At 47.9% G+C, this 23,717-nt stretch overlaps 2 protein-coding genes across 2 annotated transcripts; both read left to right on the top strand.

Annotated features, from left to right (window-relative positions):
- Positions 1–1,577: 1,577 nt before the first annotated feature.
- Positions 1,578–4,031, top strand: APOC4 (apolipoprotein C4; the record flags this gene model as incomplete). Its single annotated transcript, XM_080702764.1, has 3 exons — positions 1,578–1,653; positions 2,767–2,899; positions 3,866–4,031. 3 exons carry the CDS (start codon positions 1,578–1,580, stop codon positions 4,029–4,031), a joined length of 375 nt encoding a protein of 124 aa, XP_080558890.1.
- A 4,914-nt stretch (positions 4,032–8,945) lies between these two features.
- APOC2 (apolipoprotein C2) lies at positions 8,946–9,651 on the top strand (the record flags this gene model as incomplete). The annotated part of the gene is made up of 3 exons (XM_080703619.1): positions 8,946–9,000; positions 9,165–9,324; positions 9,561–9,651. The coding sequence occupies 3 exons, from the start codon at positions 8,946–8,948 to the stop codon at positions 9,649–9,651; spliced, it is 306 nt and encodes a 101-aa protein (XP_080559745.1).
- Between the last annotated feature and the right edge of the window lie 14,066 nt (positions 9,652–23,717).

Genomic DNA, 23,717 nt, shown 5'->3' with positions numbered 1-23,717 from the left:
GATCCTCCTGTCTCGCCTCCCAAATGCTGGGATGGGATTACAAGCGTGTGCCATCATGCCTTGCTAGTCTATTTATTTATTTATTTATTTATTCACTTGTTTTTGGTGGTGGTACCAGGGATGGAACCCAGGGACTTTCTATTTCCCAGGATATACTCCCAGACCTATTTTTTAATATTTTATTTGGAAACGTCATCTCACTAAGTTGCTGAGAGCCTCACTAAGTAGCCGAGGCTAGCTTCGAACCTGCGCAGTCCTCATGTCTCAGCCTCTCAAGTACTGGGATTACAAGAGTGTACCACCACGCCCGGCTAGTCTTTTTATTTTTGAAACAGGGCTCACTGAGTTGTGAAGAGCCTCGTTAAGTAGCTGAGGCTGGTCACAAACCGCAATCCTCCTGTCTCAACCTCCCAGATGCTGGGATTTCAAGTGTGTGCCACCCACACCTAGCTCTGATTTTATTTCTTATTTTGAAACAGGGTCTCACTAGGTTGATGTGAGTCTCACTACTTACTTGCTGAGGTTGTCCATGAACCTGCCATCCTTCTGTCTCAGCCTCCCAAGTACTGGGAATACAAGCGTGTGCCACCACTTTTTTTTTTTTTTTTAGGTACTGGGATTGGAACCCAGGGGCATTCTACCTCCAAGCTACATTCTCAGCTCTATTTTGTATTATTTTATTTTGAAACAAGGTCTCACTAAGTAGCTGCAAATGGCCTCACTAAGTAGCTGAGGCTTTCCACGAACTGTGATCCTCCTGTCTCAACCTCCCAAATGCTGGGATTACAACAGTGTGCCACCACACCTGGCTATTTTTTGTTTTTGAAACAGGATCTCACAAGGTTATTAACAGTCTTTGCTAAATTGCTGAGACAGTCTCAAACCTGTGTTTCTCCCATCTCAGCCTCCCAATTTTGGGGATTACAGGAAGGTCCTAGTTCCTTTTCTTATTTTTTTTTCTTATTTTTAATTTTGAAATAGGGTCTTGCTAAATTGCTGAGGGTCTCAGTAAATTGTTGAGGATGGCCTTGAATCTGCAATCCTGCTGTCTCAGCCTCCCAAGTACTAAGATTACAGGCATGAGCATGAGTCCTGCTTTTTTTTCTTTTTTTTTTTTCTTTTTTTTTTTGTGGTACTGGGGGTGGAACCCAGGGGCCTTCTACCTCTAGGCTATACTGCCAGACCTTTTTTATATTTTATTTGGAAACAGGGTCTCACTAGGTTGCTGAGAGCCTCACTAAGTAGCTGAGGCTGGCTTCGAACCTGTGCGATCCTCCTATCTCAGCCTCCCAAGCGCGGGGATTACAAACGTGTGCCACCACGCCCGGCTATGAGGCCTGCTTTAGAGCAGGAGGCCAAAGAGACTTATATGTCAGGCCTGGAGGGTGGGAGGAGGGAGGCCAGCGGGGGTGGGCATGGCCATTGATTGTCACAATCACCTCAGCTTTGCTCTCTAAAGCCCTGCCAACGGGTGTGCTGCGCAGAGGTGGCCGTGGGAGGGCTCTGCTTGGTGCAGCCGGCCACTCCCAGGCTTGCAGAGCTGAGCACAGAGGGACCAAGGGACGGAACCCCCAGGAATGTTGCTCCTGAGGTGCAGGTTCCAGGCCTTGCCTGCCCTCTGCTTCTGCGTTCTGGTCCTGGCCTGCCTTGTGGGTGAGAAGCAGGGATGGTGGATGTGGGGGCCCGAGCGTGTGCCATGTGGGTCTGTAGACGCATGAGACGGGGGTATGTGCAATTTGTGTCGGTCGTTGTGTGTGTGTGTGTGTGTGTGTGTGTGTGTGTGTCTGTGTGTCTGGGGTATATGTGTCGGGCACTGAGTGTAAAGGTAAACATGGGACTCACACCGATGACAATATTCATCTGTGCGTGTGCAAGCAAAATCGTAGGTGGTAGTGGTAAGTGTGCGTCTGTGAAGGAGTGTGTGTATGTTTGTGTGCCTCTGTCTCTCTATGGGGAACACATGTGCAAAAGATTTGAGAGTGAGCAGGGCCTAGGCCTCTGGGTTCAGTCCCCAGTCTCACACACACACAAAAGATTTGAGTGTGAGGGTATCTGTGAGTTTGTACATCTGTGTTTTGCACATGCGTTTGACATTTTATTTTGCACAGGCATAGTGCCTACGTGTGTGAAACACCATCCTTTATACATTCTATGTGTCAGTTTTCAATTCTCACAATACCTGCTGTTAGTAGGTGCTGTTAGTACCCCATCCTATAGACAGGGAAACTGAGTCTTGGAGTAGTTATGGACCCAAGCCACGCGGCAGGTCCCCGGGGGCCTTTGTACAAGCATGGAGAGTCTATCCTGGGCGGCAGAAGGTCTCTGAGTGAGGCTCTACCCAGGCATGTGGGTGCTGTACCCTGCACGTGTGCAAGGAAACCAACTGCGGCCCACCAGGAAGGACTGACAGCACCCTGAGCCCGCCAGCAAAGAGGTGTGGCGTGCTGCGGTCTCCTCCGCTGTGGGGAAGTGGCCGGGACAGGGAGGGGGACTGGAGAACTAAGGGACCCGGCTGTCTGGGGCAGCAGGATCGCGTCAGGAATCATCTCAGACGGAAGCAGTTACAGACTGAGGGAGAAAACTGCAGGGGTCAGGGGTGAGGGAGGGACCAGGGGCACGGAGGGGGTCACAGGGACATAAGGGGGAGGCCGGAGGCTAGAGGACCGACGAGGGTGGCCCTGGCCCCCCATCAGTGACATAAGTGTGGGTCCAGAGGAGTGGGGTTGTGGGGTTCTGCTGACTCAAGCTGCTCTCTGTCCCACCCAGCATGCTCGCCTACAGGAACCCTGAGCCCCCCGGCAGTGATGGAGAGGAGCCGCTGGAGGAAGGTGCAGGACAGGGTGACAGAGCTGGTGGAACCGCTGGTGACCAGGACCAAAGAGCAGTGGCAGTGGTTCTGGTGAGCGGGAGCTGGTGTCTGGCCAGGGTAGGGGCAGTAACCGGGCCCCGGGATATGAGGGAGGAGGGCTGGGTCTAGATTCCTAGATCTGAGGGAAGAGGGCTGGGGCCTGAACCTCTTTATCTGAGGGAGAACTGGGATCAGGACTTATGGGTCTGAGGGATGAGGGCCAGGGCCTGAACCTCTGGATCTGAGGGAGGAGGGCTGGGGCTGGACCCCTGGGTCAGAGGGAGGAGGGCTGGGGTCTGGACTCCTGGGTCTGAGGGAGACAGTGAGGCCTGCATCCCTGGGTCTGAGGAGGAGGACTAGGCCTAGACCCCTGGGTCTGAGGGAGACAGCTGAGGCCTGGATCCCTAGGTCTGAGGAGGAGGACTAGGCCTGGACCCCTGGGTCTGAGGGAGAAAGACTGGGGCCTGGACCCCTAGGTCTGAGGGAGGAGGGCTGGGCCTGGAGCCCTGGGTCTGAGGGAGGAGGGCTGGGCCTGGAACCCTGGGTCTGAGGGAGGAGGGCTAGGGCCTAGATCCCTGGGTCTGAGGGAGGAAGACTGGAGCCTTGATCCTTGGGTCTGAGGGAGACAGCTGAGGCCTGGATCCCTAGGTCTGAGGAGGAGGACCAGGCCTGGACCCCTGGGTCTGAGGGAGAAAGACTGGATCCTGGATCCTTGGGTCTGAAGGAGGAGGGCTGGGGCTGGACCCCTGGGTCTGAGGGAGGAGGGCTGGGTCTGGACCCCTGGGTCTGAGGGAGGAGCGCTGGGGCTGGACTCCTGGGTCTGAGGGAGGAGGGCTGGGCCTGGACCCCTGGGTCTGAGGGAGGAGGAGAGGCTGTTCTGCAGCTTTAGCCTCTGGTCTTAGAGGAGCAGAAGGTGAGAGTTGAAAGCCAGGACTTTTGAGTCCTAGGGAGGACAAAGTCAACAGGGCAGAACCTTGGGAGTAGCTTCGGCCTCAACCAACGTCTCCTCTCCTGCAGGCGGCCTAGGGCTCTCCAGGGGTTCATGCAGACCTATTACGAGGACCACCTGAGCGACCTTGGTCCCCGCACGCAGGCCTGGCTCCTCAGATCCAAGGACAGCCTCCTGAACAAGGCCCACAGCCTGTGCCCCAGGCTGTTCTGCCAGGAGCAGGCCCAGGACTAACCTGCTCCCGCCTTCCCTGTGCCACAATAAAGTTCTTATCTGTGTCCCCATCCAGTTCTCTCCCCTGGGAGCAGGGAGTTAGCCCCTCCCCAGCCATATCTAGGAATGAGTGAGCAGACACGGGGACACTTGGCGGGGGGAGGGACACTGAGAGGGCTTTGGGGGAAGGGTTGGGGCTTGTGGGGTGTGGGAGACTTCCTGAGAGGTGGGAGACTTCCTCAGCTTCAGGAGGATGAATGCTAGAGAGGAGGTGGGACAAGCAGGTCCCCAAAGTGGTTCTTCAGCATTTTGTTCTCATTGCCCAACTGATATAGACCCCAGGCTGGGCGAGCTGGCTCCCCACTGTGATCCTGGCACTTGGGAAGTTGAGACAGGAAGATCACAGATTTGAGGCTAACCTCAGCGCTTAACCAGTCTTTAAACAACTTAGTGAGACTCTATTTAAAATAATAATAATAAGCCAGGCGTGGTGGCGCATGCTTGTAATCCCCACGCTTGGGAGGCGGAGACAGGAGGATCGCTCAGGTTCGAAGCCAGCCGCGTGCTGGCTTAGGAGACCCTGTTTCCAAAATGAAAATGTAAAAATAGGTCTGGGAGTGTAGCCCCGAGGTAGAAGGGCTTCCAGGAACCCCAGTACCACCAAAAAAAAAAAAATAATAATAATAAATAAATAAAATAAAATAATAATAATAATAATAATAAAGGCTGGGCGTAGTGTAATCCCCACGCTTGGGAGGCTGAGACAGGAGGATCGCACAGGTTCGAAGCCAGCCTCAGCTACTTAGTGAGGTTCTCAGCAACTTAGTGAGACCCTGTTTCCAAATAGAATATAAAATAGGTCTGGGAGTGTAGCCCGGAGGTAGAAAAGCCCCTGGGTCCCACTCCCAGTATCACATAGATAGATAGATAGATAGATAGATAGATAGATAAGAAAATAAATAAATAATAAATAAAAATAAAAAAGGGCTGGGGATGGAGCTCAGAGGTAGAATGCCCCTGGGTTTGATCTATAGTACCAAAAAGGAAAGGGGGAGGGCGAAGGGAGAGAAAACACCTAGGTCTCATTCCTGATAGGGCACCCTGAATCCCCAACCCCTACACACACGCCATCCCAGACTGTCTCTATCAGAAACAATGTGTGTGTGTGTGTGTGTGTGTGTGTGTGTGTGTGTGTGTGTCTGCTCTTGGGAATGAAACCCAGAGGTGCTCTACCTTTGAGCTATATCTCCAGATCTTTTCCCCAGATGTGTGTGTGTGTGTGTGTGTGTGTGTGTGTGTGTGTGTGTGTGTGTGTGATATTAGAGATTGAACCCAGGGGCATCCTATCTCTGAGCTACACCCCCAGCCTGATATTTTTATTCTTTATGTTGAAACAGGGTCTCACTAAGTGGTAAGGGACCTAAGTAGCTGAAGATGGCTGCAAACCCAGATCCTTCTGTCTCAGACTCCCAAGTACTAGGATTACAAACTTGTACCACGATGCCCCGCTCCCCAGATCTTTTTACATTTTGAGATAGGGTCTTGCTAATATGAGGCTGGCCTCAAACTTGTGACCCCCCCTGCTTTTGCTTCCTGAGTAGCTGGGTTTCCAGGGGTGTACCACCACGCCTGTGTCAGGGGTGACTTTTCAGAGTGGGGGTTCCCCAAGGTTTGACGTGGCAGTTGATGTCACTGTCCTTCCTGCCCCTTCTGCCCCACAACCCCCCCTCGGCAGCTCTGTTGGCCAGGACTTTGGCCTAGGCCAAGGGGGGTGGTGGCTGCGGAGGGAGGTGGGTCTCAAGAGCTATAAAGCCTCTGTGCCATTGGGAGCTGGTAAGGACGGACCTCCAGAGTGACAGTTTGGTAAGAGAGGGACGGGGCGGGGGGGGAGGGGTGCCAGCAGGGAAGGACAAAGATTGTTAAATGGGGAAATGCTAGAGTCACCACGTTAGAGGACCAAGGTGAAATGATGGAACTTGAAAATCGTAGCATTATTTTGCAGCCTGGTCCTTCTCTGGGGTTGGATCGCAACCTTTTTTGTCAGAGTTCCCGACCTGCAAAGTATGGCTGATAATTCTGTGCTCTGTGTACCTTGGTGGCAGAGAGCACCTCCCGCCTAGGGCTGGGGTGAGGATCACTGAGCAATGTAGAAAGAACAGGGCCTGGCTTGGGGCCACAGGAGGCACCGCAGAAACACAGGTGCCAGCAGTGCTGGGTTGAACCATGTCCGCCGGCCACCTTCCTGCACAGTTGCATTTCAGCAAAGGGCAATAGTTGTCTTGTGCTAAAGGCTCTGAGTTAAGTTAGCCGTGGTGGTACAGATTTGTAATCCCAGTACTTGGGAGGCTGAGACAGGAGGTTCACATAGGTTCGAAGCCAGCCTCAGCTACTTAGTGAGGCTCTCAGCAACTTAGTGAGACCCTGTTTCCAAATAGAATATAAAATAGGTCTGGGGGTATAGATTGGAAGTAGAAGTCCCCTGGGTTCCATCCCTAGTACCACAAAAAATAAAAGTAAAAAAAATAAAGGCTCTGGGCTAGAGCTGGTAAGGGACTTGGTTATTTCTTGTGTGTGTGTGGTACAGGGGTTTGAACCCAGGGGCATTCTACCTTTGAGTTATACTCCCAGCCTCGTTTTTTTTGGTGTTTTGTGTTTTTTTTAACCAGGGTCTCACTAAGTTGTAGAGGGCCTCACTAAGTAGCTGAGGCTGGCCAAGAACCCAGATTCTCCTGTCTCGGGCTCCCGAATCCTGGGATTACAAGCACGCGCCACCACACCCAGTAGGAAGGGGTTCTTGAGTGAGTGAATGAGAGGATGTTAGAATGAATATCAGCCAACCAGGCATGGTGGCGCACGCTTATAATCCCAGCATTTGGGAGGCTGAGACCTGAGGATCGCAGTTCATGGACAGTCCCAGGTACTTAGTGAGGCCCATTGCCACTCAGTGAGACCCTGTTACAAAATAAAGAATACTGAAGGTATAGCTCAAAGGTTGACTGCCCAGTACCGAAAAAAAAAAAGAATTAATATAATAGGGCCTAGGGTGTAGCTCAGTGGGAGAGCTGCTTGCTGAGCATGCAGGAGGTCCTGAGTTCCATTCTTAGAATGTTGAAAACAAACAAACAAACAAACAAACAAACAAATAAAGCTGGGCATGGTGGCCCATGCCTGTAATCCCAATACTTTGGAGGCTAAGACAGAAAGATTGCAGGTTTTGTGGGTTTTTTTTTTTTTTTTTTTTTGTACTGTGGGTGGAACCCAGGGGCTTTCTACCTCTGGGCTATACTCCCAGACCTATTTTATATTTTATTTGGAAACAGGGTCTCACTAAGTTGCTGAAAGCCTCACTGAGTAGCTCAGGCTGGCTTTAAACCTGTGCGATCCTCCTGTCTCAGCCGCCCGGCAAGATTGCAGGTTTTTTAAGGACAGCCTCACTAATTTAGCATGGCTCTCAGCAATTTAGTGAGACCTTGTTTCCAAATAAAAAAATAAAAAGGGTTTGAGATAGCCGGGCGTGGTGGCACACACTTGTAATCCCAGCATTCGGGAGAGGCTCAGACCTGAGGATTGCGTTTCGCGGACAGCCTCAGCTATTTAGTGAGGCTCTCTGCAACTTAGTGAGACCCTGTTTCAAAATAAAGAATAAAAAATAGGGCAGGGAGTGTAGCTCAGAGGTCAAATTCCTCTGGGTTCCAACCCCAAACCCGAAAAACAAAAACAAAAAAAGGGTTGGAGATGTATCTCAAAGGTAGACTGCCCCTGGGTTCAATCATCAGTACAGGGGATATAAGGGAGATAAGTGGTGTAGTGGCCAATGCCTGTAATCCCAGTACTTGGGAGGTTTAAGAGAGGAGAATCACAGGTTTAAGAACAGATTTAGCAAGTAGTGAGACTCATATCAATCTAGTAAGACCCTGTTTTTAAAATAAAAATAAAATAAGGCTGGGGGGGTCAGGTTCAATCCCCAGTGCCCCCTACACACATATAAAGGTATAAACTGAAGCAAGGTATTGTGGGCAACAATTGTAATTCCTGTATTTGGGAGGCTGAGACAGAAAGATCGCCGATTGGGCTGGGCGGGCGTGGTGGTGCATGCTTGTAATCCCAGCATTTGGGAGGCTGAAACCAGAGGGGTAGGGGTGTAGCTCGGAGGTTGAATGCCCCTGGGTTCCATCCCCAGACCCACACACACACACAAAAAGATCGCAGGTTCAATGCCAGCCTCAACAATTTAGCAAGGCCCTTTGCCACTTAGTGAGACCCTGTTTCCAAATAAGAAGTAAACTAGGCTGGAGGTTTAGCTCAGAGGTAAAATGCCTCTGGGTTCAATCCCCAGTGCCACCAAAAAAAAAAAAAAAAAAGTATAAACTGCTAAAAGTCAGGAGTAAAGCTGGGTATGGTGGTACACACTTGTAATTCCAGTACTTGGGAGGCTGAGACAGGAGGATCATAAGTTCCAGGCCAACCTCAGCAATTTAGGGAGGCGATCAGCGAGACCTTGTTTCAAAAAAAAAAAAAAAAGTCAGGAATAGATTTTTGTTTTTTTTCACAGTACCGGAGATAGAACCCAGGGGCACTCTACCTCCAAGCTACACTCCCAGCCCTATATTTTATTCTTTATTTTGAAATAGGGTACTGAGTTGCAAAGGTCCTCACTATGTAGCTGAGGCTGTCCGCGAACCACGATCTTCCTGTCTCAGCCTCCCAAATGCTGGGATTACAAGCGTGCGCCACCATGCCCGACTCAGGAATAGAATTCTTAAGAAAGGGAGGCCCAGGGTGGATGCTTCTTCCTGCTCAACACCTTGGAAACCTCTGGGAAGCAGGAGGGACACTGAGCAGGATGCCAGCGTCCTGTCCCCTGAGTGGGGTGGTTTCCCACTGACAGCCACCTCCAGTGACAACACCCTTCAGCATTCCAGATCTCCTGACGCCATGGGCATTCGATTCTTCCTGGCTCTGTGTTTTCTCCTCTTGGTCTTAGGATGTGGTGAGTGTGGCTGGGGATGCGGGCTGGGGTCTCTAGGGGCTCAGCTGCTTGCATCCTCCCACCTAGGTCTTTTCCAACCCTGCCTCAGCCATATTCCTGCCGTGTTTTCCACACTGTGGCCCCTTCAGCTCTCCTAACCCGAACCCCTGCCCATCTGCCCACAGAGGTCCAGGGGGCCGTCCTGCCCCAGCAACATGATGCCAGCAGCCAGCCTCTGCTGGCCCAGGTACAAGAGTCACTCTCCACCTACTGGGACACGGCCAAGACGGCTGCCCAGGGCCTGTACGAGAAGACATACCTGACTACGGTGGATGAGAAAATCAGGTACTGTCTGTCTTGATACCTAAGGCAGACAGGACTCGGGAGTCCCCAGACCCAAAGGTCCAGGCCCAGCCTCCTCCCTCAGACCCAGGGTCCAGGCCCAGCCTCCTCCCTCAGACCCTGGGGTCCAGGCCTAGCCTCCGCCCTCAGACCCAGGGTCCAGACCCAGCCTCCTCCCTCAGACCCAGGGGTTCAGCCCCCAGCCCTCTTTCCTTTAACCCTCTGTTCTTTCTTCCCAGGGACATGTACAGCAAGAGCACGGCAGCCATGAGCACTTACGCAGGCATTTTTACTGACCAGATTCTTACTATGCTGAAGGGAGACCAGTAACAACCAGCCTCAGCTGCCAGTGGTGGGCAGGGGAGAGCTCAGGTCCCAGTCTCTCCTCCCCTTCCCCAGAAGTGGACTGAACTCCCTATCCCAGCATCTCCCAGTTTTCCCCTTCCAAATGTAGCCTGAATTCTTATCAAAGAAAAAATAAAGAATAAGTAATGAAGAATCTTTTGTTTGAAGCTTTTAATTAGGTATCTTCTGTTTGATGTGGCAGCTTTTCAGAGGACTTACTCAGTCCAGCCCCCATCTATGTGTGTAGCCCTAACCTGGAGCCTGGTGGTGGGAGTCAAAGAGGAGGAAAATAACAATAAAGAATCATAACAATAAAGCCAGCTGTCCCAGCATTCCGGAGGCTGAGACAGGAGGATCGCGGTTCATGGGCAGCCTCAGCAACTTAGTGAGGCCCTTTGCAACTCAGTGAGACCCTGTTTCAAAATAAAGAATAAAAGCCGGGCGTGGTGGTGCACACTTGTAATCCCCGCGCTTGGGAGGCAGAGACAGGAGGATCGCGCAGGTTCGAAGCCAGCCGCGCACGCTGGCTTAGGAGACCGTTTCCAAATAAAAAAATGTAAAAATAGGTCTGGGAGTGTAGCCCGGAGGTAGAAGGGCTTCCAGAAACCCCAGTACCACCAAAAAAATAAAAATAGAAAGAAAGAAAGAAAGAAAGAAAGAAAGAAAGAAAGAATAAAAAAATAGGGCAGAGGGTATAGCTCAGAGGTAGAATGCTTCTGGGTTCCATCCCCAGACCCACAAAATAAATAAATAAATAAATAAATAAATAAATAAATAAATAAATACATACATACATACATACATACATACATACATAAATAAATACATAAATAAATAAGTAAATGTAAAAGACCTTTGGGCTCCCTCTATTTTCTTGCTAATCACCCTTGGTGCAGGGAACTTTGCAGGGTCCCTTCCCTGGCTGAGTGCCTGCCTTCACCCAAGCTCTGGCTTTCTAGTACCAAAGTTATTTTTTTTTTTTTTTCAGGTCTGGGGATAGAACCCAGGGGCATTTGACCTCCGAGCTACACCCCTTGCCCTATTTTTTCTTTATTTTGAAACCAAGTCTCACTGAGTTGCAGAGGGCCTCACTATGTAGCTGAGGCTGTCCGTGAACCGCAATCCTCCAGGTCTCAGCCTACAGAATGCTGGGATTACAAGCGTGCGCCACCACGCCCAGCCCAAAGTTATTCTCAAATACATTTGAACCCATTTCCCAATACCGGCACAACAGTGAACATGCCTAACCTTCAGTGACCTCTGGCAACATCTAAGTCCTGGATTGACACTTCTTTTTTTATTGGTACTGGGGATTGAATGCAGGGACATTCTATTCGATCCCTAAGCTACATCCCCAGCTTGACTTCATTTCATTTATTTTTTTATTTGTTTGTTTATTTGTTTATTTTTGTGATACTGGGAATTGAACTCAGGGACATTCTATCTCCAAGCGACATCTCCAGCCTGATTATTATTATTATTATTATTATTATTATTATTATTATTTTGGGTCTGGGGATGGAACCCAGGGGCATTCGACCGCCGAGCTACACCCCCTGCCCTATTTTTTATTCTTTATTTTGAAACCGGGTCTCACTGAGTTGAGTAGGGCCTCACTAAGTAGCTGAGGCTGTCCGCGAACCGCGATCCTCCGATCTCAGCCTCCCGAATGCTGGGATTATAAGCGTGCGCCACCGCGCCCGGCTTCCCAGCCTGATTTTTTATTTCTTTATTTATTTTTCCGGTACTGGAGATGGAACCCAGGGGCATTCTACGTCTGAGTTACAACACCCAGCCCTATTTTTTATTCTTTATTTTGAAACAGGGTCTCACTAAGTTGCAAAGGGCCTTAGTAAGTAGTTGAGGCTGTATTTGAACCGTGATCCTCCTGTCTCAGCCTCCCGAATGCTGGGGTTACAAGGATGTGCCACCATGCCTGGCTTTGATTTTTCATCCCTTTTTTTTTTTTTTTTCCCCCACTACTGGGGATGGAACTCAGGGGCATTCTACCTCTGAATGACACCCCCAGCCCTATTTTTTATTTTTTTTTATTTTGAAACAGGGTCTCACTGAATTGCAAAGGGCCTCACTAAGTAGCTGAGGCTGGCTGTGAACCGCAACCCTCCTGTCTCAGCCTCCCGAATGCTGGCATTACAAGCATGCGCCACCAAACTCGGCTTGGTTTTTTTTTTTTATCATTAATTTACTTATTTTTGCAATACTGGGGATGGAACCCGGGGGCATTCTACCTCCGATTTACACTCCCAGCCCTATTTTTATTCTTTTATTTTGAAACAGGGTCTCATTGAATTGCATAGAGTCTGAATAGTAGCTAAGGCTGTCCTCAAACTGGGACCCTCCTGTCTCAGCCTCCCAAATGCTGGTATTACAAGTGTGAGCCACCACACACAGTTCTTTTTTTTTTTTTTTTTTTTTTTAGTACTAACTGGGGATGGAACTCAGGAGCATTCAACCTCCAAGCTACACCCCTGCCCTGTTTTTTAGTCTTTATTTTGAAACAGGGTCTCACTAAGTTGCGGAGGACCTCACTAAGTAGCCAAGGCTGGCCATACACCTGAAATCCTCCTGTCTCGGCCTCCCAAGTACTGGGATGACAAGTGTGTGCCACAAAGCCCGGTTCTATTTTATTTATTTTATTTTATTTTTTATGTTTTTCAGTACTGAGAATTGAACCCAAGGGTATTCTACCTCCAATCTACACTCCCCAGCCTTATGTTTTTATTCTTTATTTTGAAACAGGGCCTTGCTAAATTATGGAGGGCCTAAGTAGCTGAGGCTGGCCCTGAACCTGTAATCCTTCTGTCTCAGCCTCTCAAGTACTGGGATTACAGGAGTGTGCCACCATGCCTGGCTCCAATTTTAGTGTTTATTTCACAACAAGGTTTCACTAAGTAGTGAAGGCTGGCCTGGCCTCAAACCTGCAGTCTTCCTGTCTCAGCCTCCCAAGTACTGGGATTATAAGCATGTGCCACTATTCCTGGCTCTGATTTCAGTGTTTTTTTGTTTTGTTTTGTTTTTGTTTTTTGCAGGGTCTCAGTAAATTGCTCAGATAAGCCTCAGGCTCAAACCTGTTTCAGCCCCCTAAGTACAGGGATTACAGGCTTGCTTCACATCCAGCCTGAATTGACACTTTTTTTTTTTTTTGGTGGTACTGGGGGTGGAACCTAGGGACTTTCTACCTCCGGGCTACACTCCCAGACCTATTTTATATTTATTTGGAAACAGGGTCTCACTAAGTTGCTGAGAACCTCACTAAGTAGCTGAGACTGGCTTTGAACCTGTGCGATCCTCTTGTCTCAACTTCCCAAGCAGGAGGATTACAAGCATGCGCCACCACGCCTGGCTTGGATTGACACTTTAAAAAAAATTATTTATTGCTGGGCATGGTGGCACATGTCTGTAATCCCAGTATTTGGGAGGCTGAGAAAAGAGGATCACAGATTTGAGGCCAACCTCACCAACTTAGTGAGACTCAGCAACCTAGAGAGACTTTTTTATTTTATTTTATTTTTTGCGGTACTGGAGATGAAACCCAGGGTCTCACTGAATTGCAGAGGGCCTCACTAAGTAGCTCAAGCTGTCTTCAAACCACAATCTTCCTGTCTCTGCCTCCCAAATGCTGGGATTACAAGAGTGTGCCATCATGCCCAGCTTGAGAGAAAGTTTAAATATAAAACATATGCCGGGCATGGTGGCGCACGCTTGTAATCCCCGCGCTTGGGAGGCGGAGACAAGAGGATCGCGCAGGTTCAAAGCCAGCGGTGCTGGCTTAAGAGACCCTGTTTCCAAATAAAAAAAAGTATAAATAGGTCTGGGAGCGTAGCCCGAAGGTAGAAGGGTTTCCAGGAACCCCAGCATCACCATAAATAAATAAATAAATAAATAATAAATAAATAGGCGTAGTGGCGCATGCTTGTAATCCCAGCATTTGGGGGGCTGAGACAGGAAGATCATGGTTCAAAGACAGCCTCAGCTACTTAGTGAGGCTCTCAGCTACTTAGTGAGGCTCTCAACAACTTAGTAAAACTTAGTTTCAAAATAAAATATAAAATAGGTCTGGGGGTATAGCTCAGAAGTAGAAGGCCTCTGGGTTCCATCTCCAGTATCACACACACACAAAAAAAAGGCTGAGGATGTAGCTTAAAGGTCTAATACTCTTCAGTTCAATCTCCCCCTAAAAAAAAAAAAAAAAAAAAAAAAAAAAAAAATTCCCTCAGCTCCAGAGGCCAGGAGCTTTACTCCATCCCGAGGTCATACCTGGAGAGTGTTTGCCTTTGCCGGGGGTGTTGGCACACATACCTGTAATCCCAGTACATGGGGGTCTGAGACAGGAGGATTCCAAGTTTCTGAGGACAGCCTCAGCTACTTAGTGATGCCCTCTGCAACTTAGTAAGACCCTTTTCCAAATAAAAAATAGGCTGGGCATGGTTGCACACTCTTGTAATCCTAGTATTTGGGAGGCTGAGACAGGAGGATCTCAGGTTCAAAGCCAACCTCAGCTACTCAGTGAGAGTCGCATCAATTTAGCAAGACCCTGTTTCTAAAGAATAATAAAATTAGGATCCAGGTGTGGTGACACACGCTTGTAATCCCTGTGCTTGGGAGGTGACGACAGAAGGATCACGTAGGTTCGAAGCCACCCTCTCTAGTTTAAGAGATTCTGTTTCCAAATAAAAATATAAAATAGGTCTGGGAGTGTAGCCTGGAGAAGGGTTCCATCCCCAGAACCACCAAAAAACAAACAAACAAACAAACAAAAAACAATAATAAAATAGGGTTGGGTGTATGTAGCTTGGAGGTAGAATGCACCAGGGGTTCAATCTCTAGCAACACACACACACACAAACACACACACGTGCTGGAATTGTGGCTCAGAAGTAGAATGCTCATTCCCAGTATTGTGCCAGTATTGGAAAATTGCTTTGGTATTAATTTCCTAAATGTACAAAGTAGTCAGGGCCTGGGTGCTGCGCAGGCCCCCGGGCAGGGAGGGGGCGGCAGCTGTTACGATGCAGAGCTCCCCTCTAGGTCTTTGCCCTTTGTTCTAATGATTAACCTATAGTAAAAGCCTCAGAGTCAGTGGAAGCCTTTAGCCCTAAAAAAATATGGAGGCATCAGCGCCTCTGTCTCCCTCCTCTCCTCTGTGGCCTGGCTAGGTGTAGGAAAGGTAAGCTCCGTGTGCGGCTTCGAAGCTCCCATAGTTGATGAGCAACCAATACTGCCCGATACGATAGAGGCGAAGGCCAGGCAGAGCCTTGACCCCGCACTCAGTAAGTGCGCTGTCCAGAGACAAAGAGGACCACCTGCCTAAGGAATAAGTTACCAGCCCACTGCCTTGGGAACGCTGATAAGAGACCAATACAAAAGCTACTAAAAGGCTGGGGACTGAAGGGGGGTCAGAGTTCCATTTGCAGGCTCTCCAGCATGCCTGCCAGCACGTTTCTTTTTCCTTCTCTTCTCTCTTTCCTACTGATTTTGTAATAAAAATTTGTTAAAGCTGCACCAAGATGCCAATTAGTTTTAATTTTTATATTCAACAAACTTTAGTTGAATAATAATAATAATAAAAAAAGAGCCATGGGCACCATTTTTTTTTTTTATTGTTGGTACTGGGGGTGGAACCCAGAGGCTTTCTTCCTCCGGGCTATACTCCCAGACCTTTTTTATGTTTTATTTGGAAACAGGGTCTCACTAAGTTGCTGAGAGCCTCACTAAGTAGCTGAGGCTGGCTTCGAACCTGTGCGATCCTCCTGTCTCAGCCTCCCAAGCGTGGGGATTACAAGCGTGCGCCACCACGCCTGGCTGACGGGCACCATTTAAACCGTAACAGTACCGCAGAATAAAATTAAATAAACAGGGCTGGGCGTGGTGGCACATGCCTGTGATCCCTGTACTTGGGAGGTTGAGAGAAGAGGATCACAGAATGGAGGCCAGACTCAGAAACTTAGTGCTGGGGTCCAGCCTCGGCCAGACCAGTGTCCTGAAGGAGGCGTAGGGTCGGCGAAATTGAAGAATGAGAGACATCATGCTTAGTGGCAGGGGGAAGACATCTCTGCCTATGCCCTAGAATATACTTTATTTATACATGAATCTGACAAATTACAGCAAGCCACCTCATACGTATTTTGTTTTTTCATTTAGTTTTTTCAAAACCATATTACAGGGGAGTGGTGAATTGGCCGGGGCCACCCTCCCCCCTCATGCCATTTTGGCATGGGGCTGTAACTATTTTCTATATTTCTATTTTCTTTTTTTTTTTTTTTGGTGGTACTGGGGGTGGAACCCAGAGGCTTTCTACTTCCGGGCTATACTCCCAGACCTTTTTTTCTATTTTATTTGGAAGCAGGGTCTCGCTAAGTTGCTGAGAGCCTCACTAAGTAGCTGAGGCTGGCTTCGAACCCGTGCGATCCTCCTGTCTCAGCCTCCCAAGCGCAGGGATTATAAGCGTGCGCCACCACGCCCGGCTACTGTATTTCTATTTTCTGTATTTGTATCTTTTTAATAAACTTCTTTAAATCTTAAAAAAAAAAAACCCCATTACATCGCACGTACATTGTTTTTCATCTAGTTTTTCATTAACCTGAATTCTACATGCAGGCACACCTCAAAGCCACCTGTTTTTTTCTGTTTTTGTTTTTTATTAATTTATAATGAGTTGACCTATAAAACGTATTATTACTCTACATCACACATAATAAACATTAACTGAACTTATCCTATCCTCTATCTTAACTACTAAATATTAGACTTACTATATCTACTTCTAAAATTAACTGCTAATTTTATCTGCTATTTTGGCCACTAGGTATATTATAACTTATTCTGACCCAACCACCAAACCCCCACTGAATTTATTCTACTTCTTTAACATACAATGCCTACACCTAATTTTTTTTAAGTTTTTCTTTTTTTTAAATTTATTATTAGCCGGGCGTGGTGGCGCATGCTTGTAATCCCCGCACTTGGGAGGCAGAGACAGGAGGATTGTGCAGGTTCGAAGCCAGCTGCGCGCGCTGGCTTAGGAGACCCTGTTTCCAAAAAAAAACAAACCTAAAAATAGGTCTGGGAGTGTAGCCCAGAGGTAGAAGGGCTTCCAGGAATCCCAGTGCCACCAAAAAAAATAAATTAATTAATTAAAAAATAAATTTATAAGCCGGGCATGGTGGCGCACGCTTGTTATCCCTGCGCTTGGGAGGCCGAGATAGGAGGATCACACAGGTTCGAAGCCAGCCTCAGCTACTTAATGAGGTTCTCAGCAACTTAGTGAGACCCTGTTTCCAAATAAAATATAAAATAGGTCTGGGAGTATAACCCGGAGGTAGAAAGCCTCTGGGTTCCACCCCCAGTACCACCAAAAAAATAAATAAATAAATTTATTATTATTATTAATTATTATTATTATTATTGGTACTGGGGTTCCTGGAAGCCCTTCTACCTCCGGGCTCCACTCCCAGACCTATTTTATACTTTTTTATTTAGAAACAGGGTCTCTTAAGCCAGCAAGTTTGGCTCCGAACCAGCGTGATCCTCCTGTCTCTGCCTCCCAAGCGCGGGGATTAACAAGCGTGTGCCACTACGCCGGGCTATTTTCTTTCTTTTTTTTTGGTGGTACTGGGGTTCCTGGAAGCTCTTCTACCTCCGGGCTACACTCCCAGACCTATTTTATATTTTTATTTGGAAACAGGGTCTCTTAAGCCAGCAAGGCTGGCTCCGAAACAACGTGACCCTCCCTTCTCTGCCTCCCAAGCGTGGGGATTACAAGCGTGCGCCACCATGCCCGGTTTACACCTAATTTTTAAAAATAATATCTATTAAGTTGTTTACCAAGAAAACTCTTTTGTGCTTTAGTGAGCAGGCACCAAGGAGGTCCCTGCCTGCCCAGCCCTCTGTAGGAATGGCAGAGTCCTGACATCACACCATTTTCCAGTAATATTAACTCTGTGCTTTCCAATCATCATACGCTCCTGTATAGGAAAGTGGGGGATTGGTTGGAGGTGGAAAAGTATTCTGATTTGCATTAACTCCTGAGGGGGATACCACAGTCAACCCCCTAACTTATAAGCAACATAAGGAGGGCCTTGGACAGTAGGTATAATTTGCCTAAAGTTAACTTTTTCCTTTCATGGCTAAAACCTTAAGTGAGTTAGGTGTTGTAAGCAGAGGAGCAAAGAGCTCTTTTCTATGTAGCTTCTTCAAAGTTCTCCCATAGTCATATTCTTTTTTTCTTTTTTGTGGTACTGGGGATAGATTCCAGGGGCTTTCTACCCCTGGGCTACACTCCCGGCCCTTTTTTTTTTTTTTTTTTTTTTTTTGGTTGTACTAGGGATGGAACCCAGGGGCCCTCTACCTCTGGGCTACACTCCCAGACCTATTTTATATTTTATTTGGAAACAGGGTCTCTTAAACCAGCTGAGGCTGGCTTTGAACCTGCGCGATCCTCCTGTCTCAGCCTCCCAGGTACTGAGATTACAAGCGTGTGCCACCACGGCCGGCATGTCAAATTCTTTTTAGTGCTATATTCAGCACAAATCTTAGGGAATTTTCCAGTCATACTCCTATCAATTTTCAGATTATTACAAAGCAGCAATCCTAGAGCCGGGCGTGATGGCGCATGCTTGTAATCCCAGTGAAACGGGGTTTCTTGAGAAGAAACTCAGCGTTTCCTTACAGGATTCTTGTCTGAGGTGAGTGAAGAATGACACCCGCAGACGGCAGGAAGGGAGTAAAAGGTTTATTGGAAGCAGCAGGGAATAGGGAAAAGTGGCTGAACACCCCTAAGGGCTATCAGGGCTCTGGTGTCCAGCAGCTGCCTTCAGGGTAATACTTGAGGGTGGCCCAAGCCAAATGCCTTCAGTTGCAAGCTGCTTTCTCCCAGAGCCCACGCGATCTGCCAGAAAAGAAGTGCAGGTCACCCTTAGGGACCCTGGTCAGCCTTGGTGTCCAGTGGAGACTTTCAGGTCACTACCCGAGTGTAGCCTGGGCCAAGTGCCTTCAATTGCATCCCACTTTCTCTCAAAGCTAATGTGACCTGCGAGAGAGAGAGAGAGAGAGAGAGAGAGAGAGAGAGAGAGAGAAAAGCTTCCCAACGGGGAGGGGGTTCCCAGAGTGGGTAACCATCCTGGTGATTGGTCTAGGGGTTTATGTATATCTGCATGTCTTCTACTACTTGGAGTCAGTTCTTAAAATTTGCATAGGGTATTTGCATGTCCTTTGAGGGGTCTCCTTTCAGTCGAGGTGTCAGACTTGCTCCAGGGATGTCTCCTGGGTTTGTTGATTAGTAAATGGATGGTTTTGTGAAGCTTTGGTCATTCTTATCTCTGAACCTTGGAAGAGCTGGTCTCTTTTATGAGCTTTGGAAGTTAATTAGTATTCCTCGCCCCTCAGAAAATTAAGCTTTTCTACTGAGGCCTCTTCCCTACCTGCCTACTTTTCTTCTACCTCCTCACCAGCATTCGGGAGGCTGAGACCAGAGGATTGTGGTTCACGAACAGCCTCAGCTATTAGTGAGGCCCTTTGTAACTCAGTGAGACCCTGTTTCAAAATAAAGAATAAAAAATAGGGCTGAGGGTACAGCTTGGAGGTAGAATGCCTCTGGGTTTCATCTCTCATACTACAAAATGCATACATACATACATACATACATACATACATACATACATACATAAAAGGCTGAGCTGGGCGTGGTGGCCCATGCTTATGACCCCAGCATTTGGAAGGCTGAGACAGGAGGATCAGAGAGTGTAGCCCAGCTGGGAGGCAGAATGCCCCTGGGTTCCATTGCATGTATAAATTATCTTTTAAAAAGTGTTTGTAAGCCGGGCGTGGTGGCGCACGCTTGTAATCCCAGCATTCGGGAGGCTGAGACCTGGAGGATCGCGGTTCGCGGACAGCCTCAGCTACTTAGTGAGGCCCTCTGCAACTCACTGAGACCCGGTTTCAAACTAAAGAATAAAAAATAGGGCATGGGGTGTAGCTTGGAGGTCAAATGCCCCTGGGTTCCATCCCCAGACCCGCAAAAAAAAAAAAAAAAAAAGTGTGTGTAAGCCGGGCATGGTGGCACACGCTTATAATCCCAGCATTTGGGAGGCTGAGACAGGAGGATAGCATGTTTAGGCCAGCTTTAGCATCTTAGTGAGGCCCTTTGCAACTCAGTGAGACTGTCTTAAATAACAAAGGATAAAAAATAGGCTGGGGGTGTAGCTCAGAGTTAAAATGCCTCTGGATTCCATCCCTAGTACCAGCAAAAAAAAAAAAAAAAAGCATAGGCTATGAAAAGAAAAGCACCAGCCTTGGCAACTTAGTGGGACCCTGTTTCTAAAGAATAAAAATATAGGGCTGGGGTGTGTAACTTATAGGTAGAATGACCCTGGGTTCAGTCCCCAGTACTGAAAAAAAAAAAAGGAAAAGAAAAGAAGAGTCGAGGCTCTGTGGTCTGTGGGAGGCCAGTGCTGGGTCCATGGGTGGAGGGTCCTGGGGGCCTGATGCAGTAGAGGGTGCTCCTGGCCCCCAAAGTTCCATGGGTGGGGCTGTTGGTCTCTGAGGATCCATGGCCGGGATTTCTCCTCATCTGCTTGGCATTAACCTCTATCCAGTCTTTCAACATTCTTGGGGCAGTTTTCACAAGCCCTCAGGCTGGGCAGCTGTGAGCCCAGGAGAAAACAGAGGCCCAGGGAGGGGCTGTGGGCAATGCCCCCGAGTCCTCAGGGCCTGGGAAGAACTGAGACTGCCAAGCCCGCGAGGCGACGGGGAGGAGGGGACCCCAGGGGAACAATCTCTGCTCTGTCCACTTGTTTCCCACGGACTCAAGCCAAACCAAACCACTGCCCAGGCCAGCTCTGCTTCCAACCAATCCGCCTACCATTCCAGGCTCCTCCTTTCTTTCTCAGACCCCCACTCCCCTCAAGACACCAGAGTCCAGGCTCCCATGCTCCTTCTCCTCAAGAACTCAGCAATCTGGACTCTGGACTTCTCCCTAAGACTCAGGAGTCCAGACCCCGAAAGTCTCCTACTCAGGACCTGGAAGTTCAGGTCCCCAGGCCCCTGGGGTCCTTGGTACTTGAAATGGCAGTCCTAGTGGCTTTCTGGTGCCCCCTAGTGGAGGGCAGAGCAGGCCTGTCCTGTGATTCACTTAAAAGAATGACAATTTATTTGGCCCCTTAGTAGACAGGAGCAAGGCTCCCAGAGACCCTGGCTCTGAAGGGCCCTGCATACTGTCACTGTCAAGCCCAGAGCTTCTCAGCTCCAACAGCTTGGGGCCTGCAGTGCACGGCTTGGAGGACACATTATGGCACTATTATTATTTATTTATTTTGCAGTACTGGGGATGGAACCCAGGGGCATGCTACCTCCAAGTAACACCCCCAGCCCTATTATTTATTTATTTATTTGTTTTATTTTTTAACATTCTAAGTAACTCTTTTTTATTATTTTATGTGTGTGTGTATGTGTGTGTGTGTGTGCGTGTATGTGTGTTACTGGGGTTCCTGGGAGCCCTTCTACCTCCAGGCTACACTCCCAGACCTATTTTTTATATTTTTATTTGGAAACAGGGTCTCTTAAGCCAGTGCAGCTGGCTTTGAACCTGTGAGATCCTCCTGTCTCCGCCTCCCAAGCTCGGGGATTATAAGCGTGCACCACCACGCCTGGCTAAGTAAGTCTTTTTAATTTTTTTTTTTTTTTTTTTTTTTTTTTTGTACTAGGGATGGAACCCATGGGCATTCTACCTCCTAGCTATACCCCCAGCCCTATTTTTTATTCTTTATTTTGAAACAGGGTCTCACTAAGTTGCAAAGGGTCTCACTAAGTAGCTGAGGCTGCCCTTCAACCGAGATCCTTCTGATTCAGCCTCCCGAATGCTGGAATTACAAGAGTGTGCCACCATGCCTGGCTCATTTATTTTTAATTTTTTTATTGGTGCATTTTTTTCATGCATCTTGTTTTTTTAAGTACTGGGGACGTAACCCAGGGGCATTTTACCTCCAAGCTACACCCTCAGCCCGATTCTTTATTCTTTATTTTGAAACCAGGTCTCACCAAGTTGCAAGAGGCCTCACTAAGTACCTGGGCTTGGCTGCGAACCATGATCCTCTGGTCTCAGCCTCCCAAATACTGGGATTACAAGCATGCGCCACCATGCCCAGCTTTTTCATACATCTTAATGAGATGCAAGATAGTGGAGAGGTACATGCACATATCACCCATTTAGCCCTTTCGCAGTTCCCACCTCATTACCTCCCTTTCCTTCCTTCTCATGTTTGGCCTAGTACATTGATATGTTTGTTAATTTTTTATGTTCGTTTGTTTTTTGCAGTACCATGGATGGATTCCAGGGACATTCTACCTCCGAGCTACACCACCACCACCAGCCCTATTTTTATTCTTAATTTTGAAACAGGGTCTCACTGAGTTGCAAAGGGCCTAAGTAGCTGAGGCTGTCCTTGAACCACAGTATTCCTGTCTCAGCCTTCCCCAAGCTGGAATTACAAGTATGTGCTGCCATACTCGGCTCATTAAATATTTCTTCTTTTTTTTTTTTTTTTTTTTTGTGGTACTGGGGGTGGAACCTAGAGGCTTTCTACTCCCAGACCTATTTTATATTTTATTTGGAATCGGGGTAAGTTGCTGAGAGCCTCACTAAGTAGCAGAGGCTGGCTTCGAACCTGTGTGATCCTCCTGTCTCAGCCTTCCAAGCGCAGGGATTATAAACATGCCCCACCACGCCTGGCACATTTTTAAATTATTTATATTATTATTATTATTATTATTATTATTATTATTAATGTGTATGTGTGTGTTACTGGAGATGGAACCGTTCTACCTCTGGGGTACACCCCCAGACCTATTTTTTATATTTTATTTGGAAAAAGGGTCTCTTAAACCAGCAAGGCTGGCTTCGAACCTGCGCGATCCTCCTGTCTCTGCCTCCCAAACCTGAAGATTACAAGCGTGGGCCACCAGGCCCGGCTTTATTCTTTACTTTGAAACAGGTCTCACTGAGTTGCAAAGGGCTTCACTAAGTAGCTGAGGCTGTCCGCAAACCATGATCCTTCTGTCTCATCCTCCCAATGTTGAGATATGTGTGTGCCACACTTGAAAAAGGCTCTAACCTTTTTCTTGTTTTAAGTGTTTATTTATTTGTTTATTTATTTTACAAGGTCTTAACAGGCTCCTGCAGTGTTACTTAAAAAATACAGCATTGAACCGGGCGGGCTGTGGCGTCCCTTGTAATCCCAGCGCTTGGGAGGCAGAGACAGGAGGATCGCCCAGTATTTGGGAGGCTGAGAACGAAGGATTGCAGTTCGTGGACAGCTTCAGCTCTTTAGTGAGGCCCTCCGCAACTAAATGAGACCCGGTTTCAAAATAAAGAATAAAACCTAGGGCAGGGGCTGTAGCTCAGAGGTTGAATGCCCCTGGGTTCCATCTCCAGACCCGCAAAAAGAAAAAAAAAAAAAAAAAAAAAAAACAGCATTCATTGCCGAGCATGGTGGCACATGCTTATAATCCCAGTGGTTGGGTGGCTGAGACAGGAGGATTGCACAGGTTTGAAGCCAGCCTCAGCTACTTAGTGAGGCTCTCAGCAACTTAGTGAGACCCTGTTTCCAAATAAAGTATAAAATAGGTCTAGGAGTTTAGCCCGGAGGAAGAAAGCCTTTGGGTTCCACCCCCAGTACCACCAAAAGAAAAAATTTTTTGAAACAGATCTCACTAAATTGAAATGGGCTTTGCTAAGTAGCTGCAATTTAGTGAGACCCTGTTTCAAAATAAAGAATAAAAATAGCGTTGGGGGTGTAGCCTGGAGGTAGAATGCTTCTGTGTTCCATCCCCAGTACCGCAAAATAAACAAATAAAAATAAAAAATAAAAGCCGGGCCTGGTGGCTTACACTTGGGAGGCTGAGACCAGAGGATCGTGGTTTTTGGACAACCTCAGCTACTTGGTGAGGCCCTTTGTAACTCAGTGAGACCGTTTCAAAATAAAGAATAAGAAATATGGCTGAGGCTGTAGCTCGGGGTCCGATTGCCCTGGTTCAAT

Source organism: Muscardinus avellanarius, assembly GCF_963383645.1.
Source record: "Muscardinus avellanarius genome assembly, chromosome: 10".
NCBI classification, from domain to species: Eukaryota; Metazoa; Chordata; class Mammalia; order Rodentia; family Gliridae; genus Muscardinus; species Muscardinus avellanarius.
Note: the sequence above shows the minus strand (reverse complement) of the source record. Positions and strands in the feature narration are given on the sequence as shown.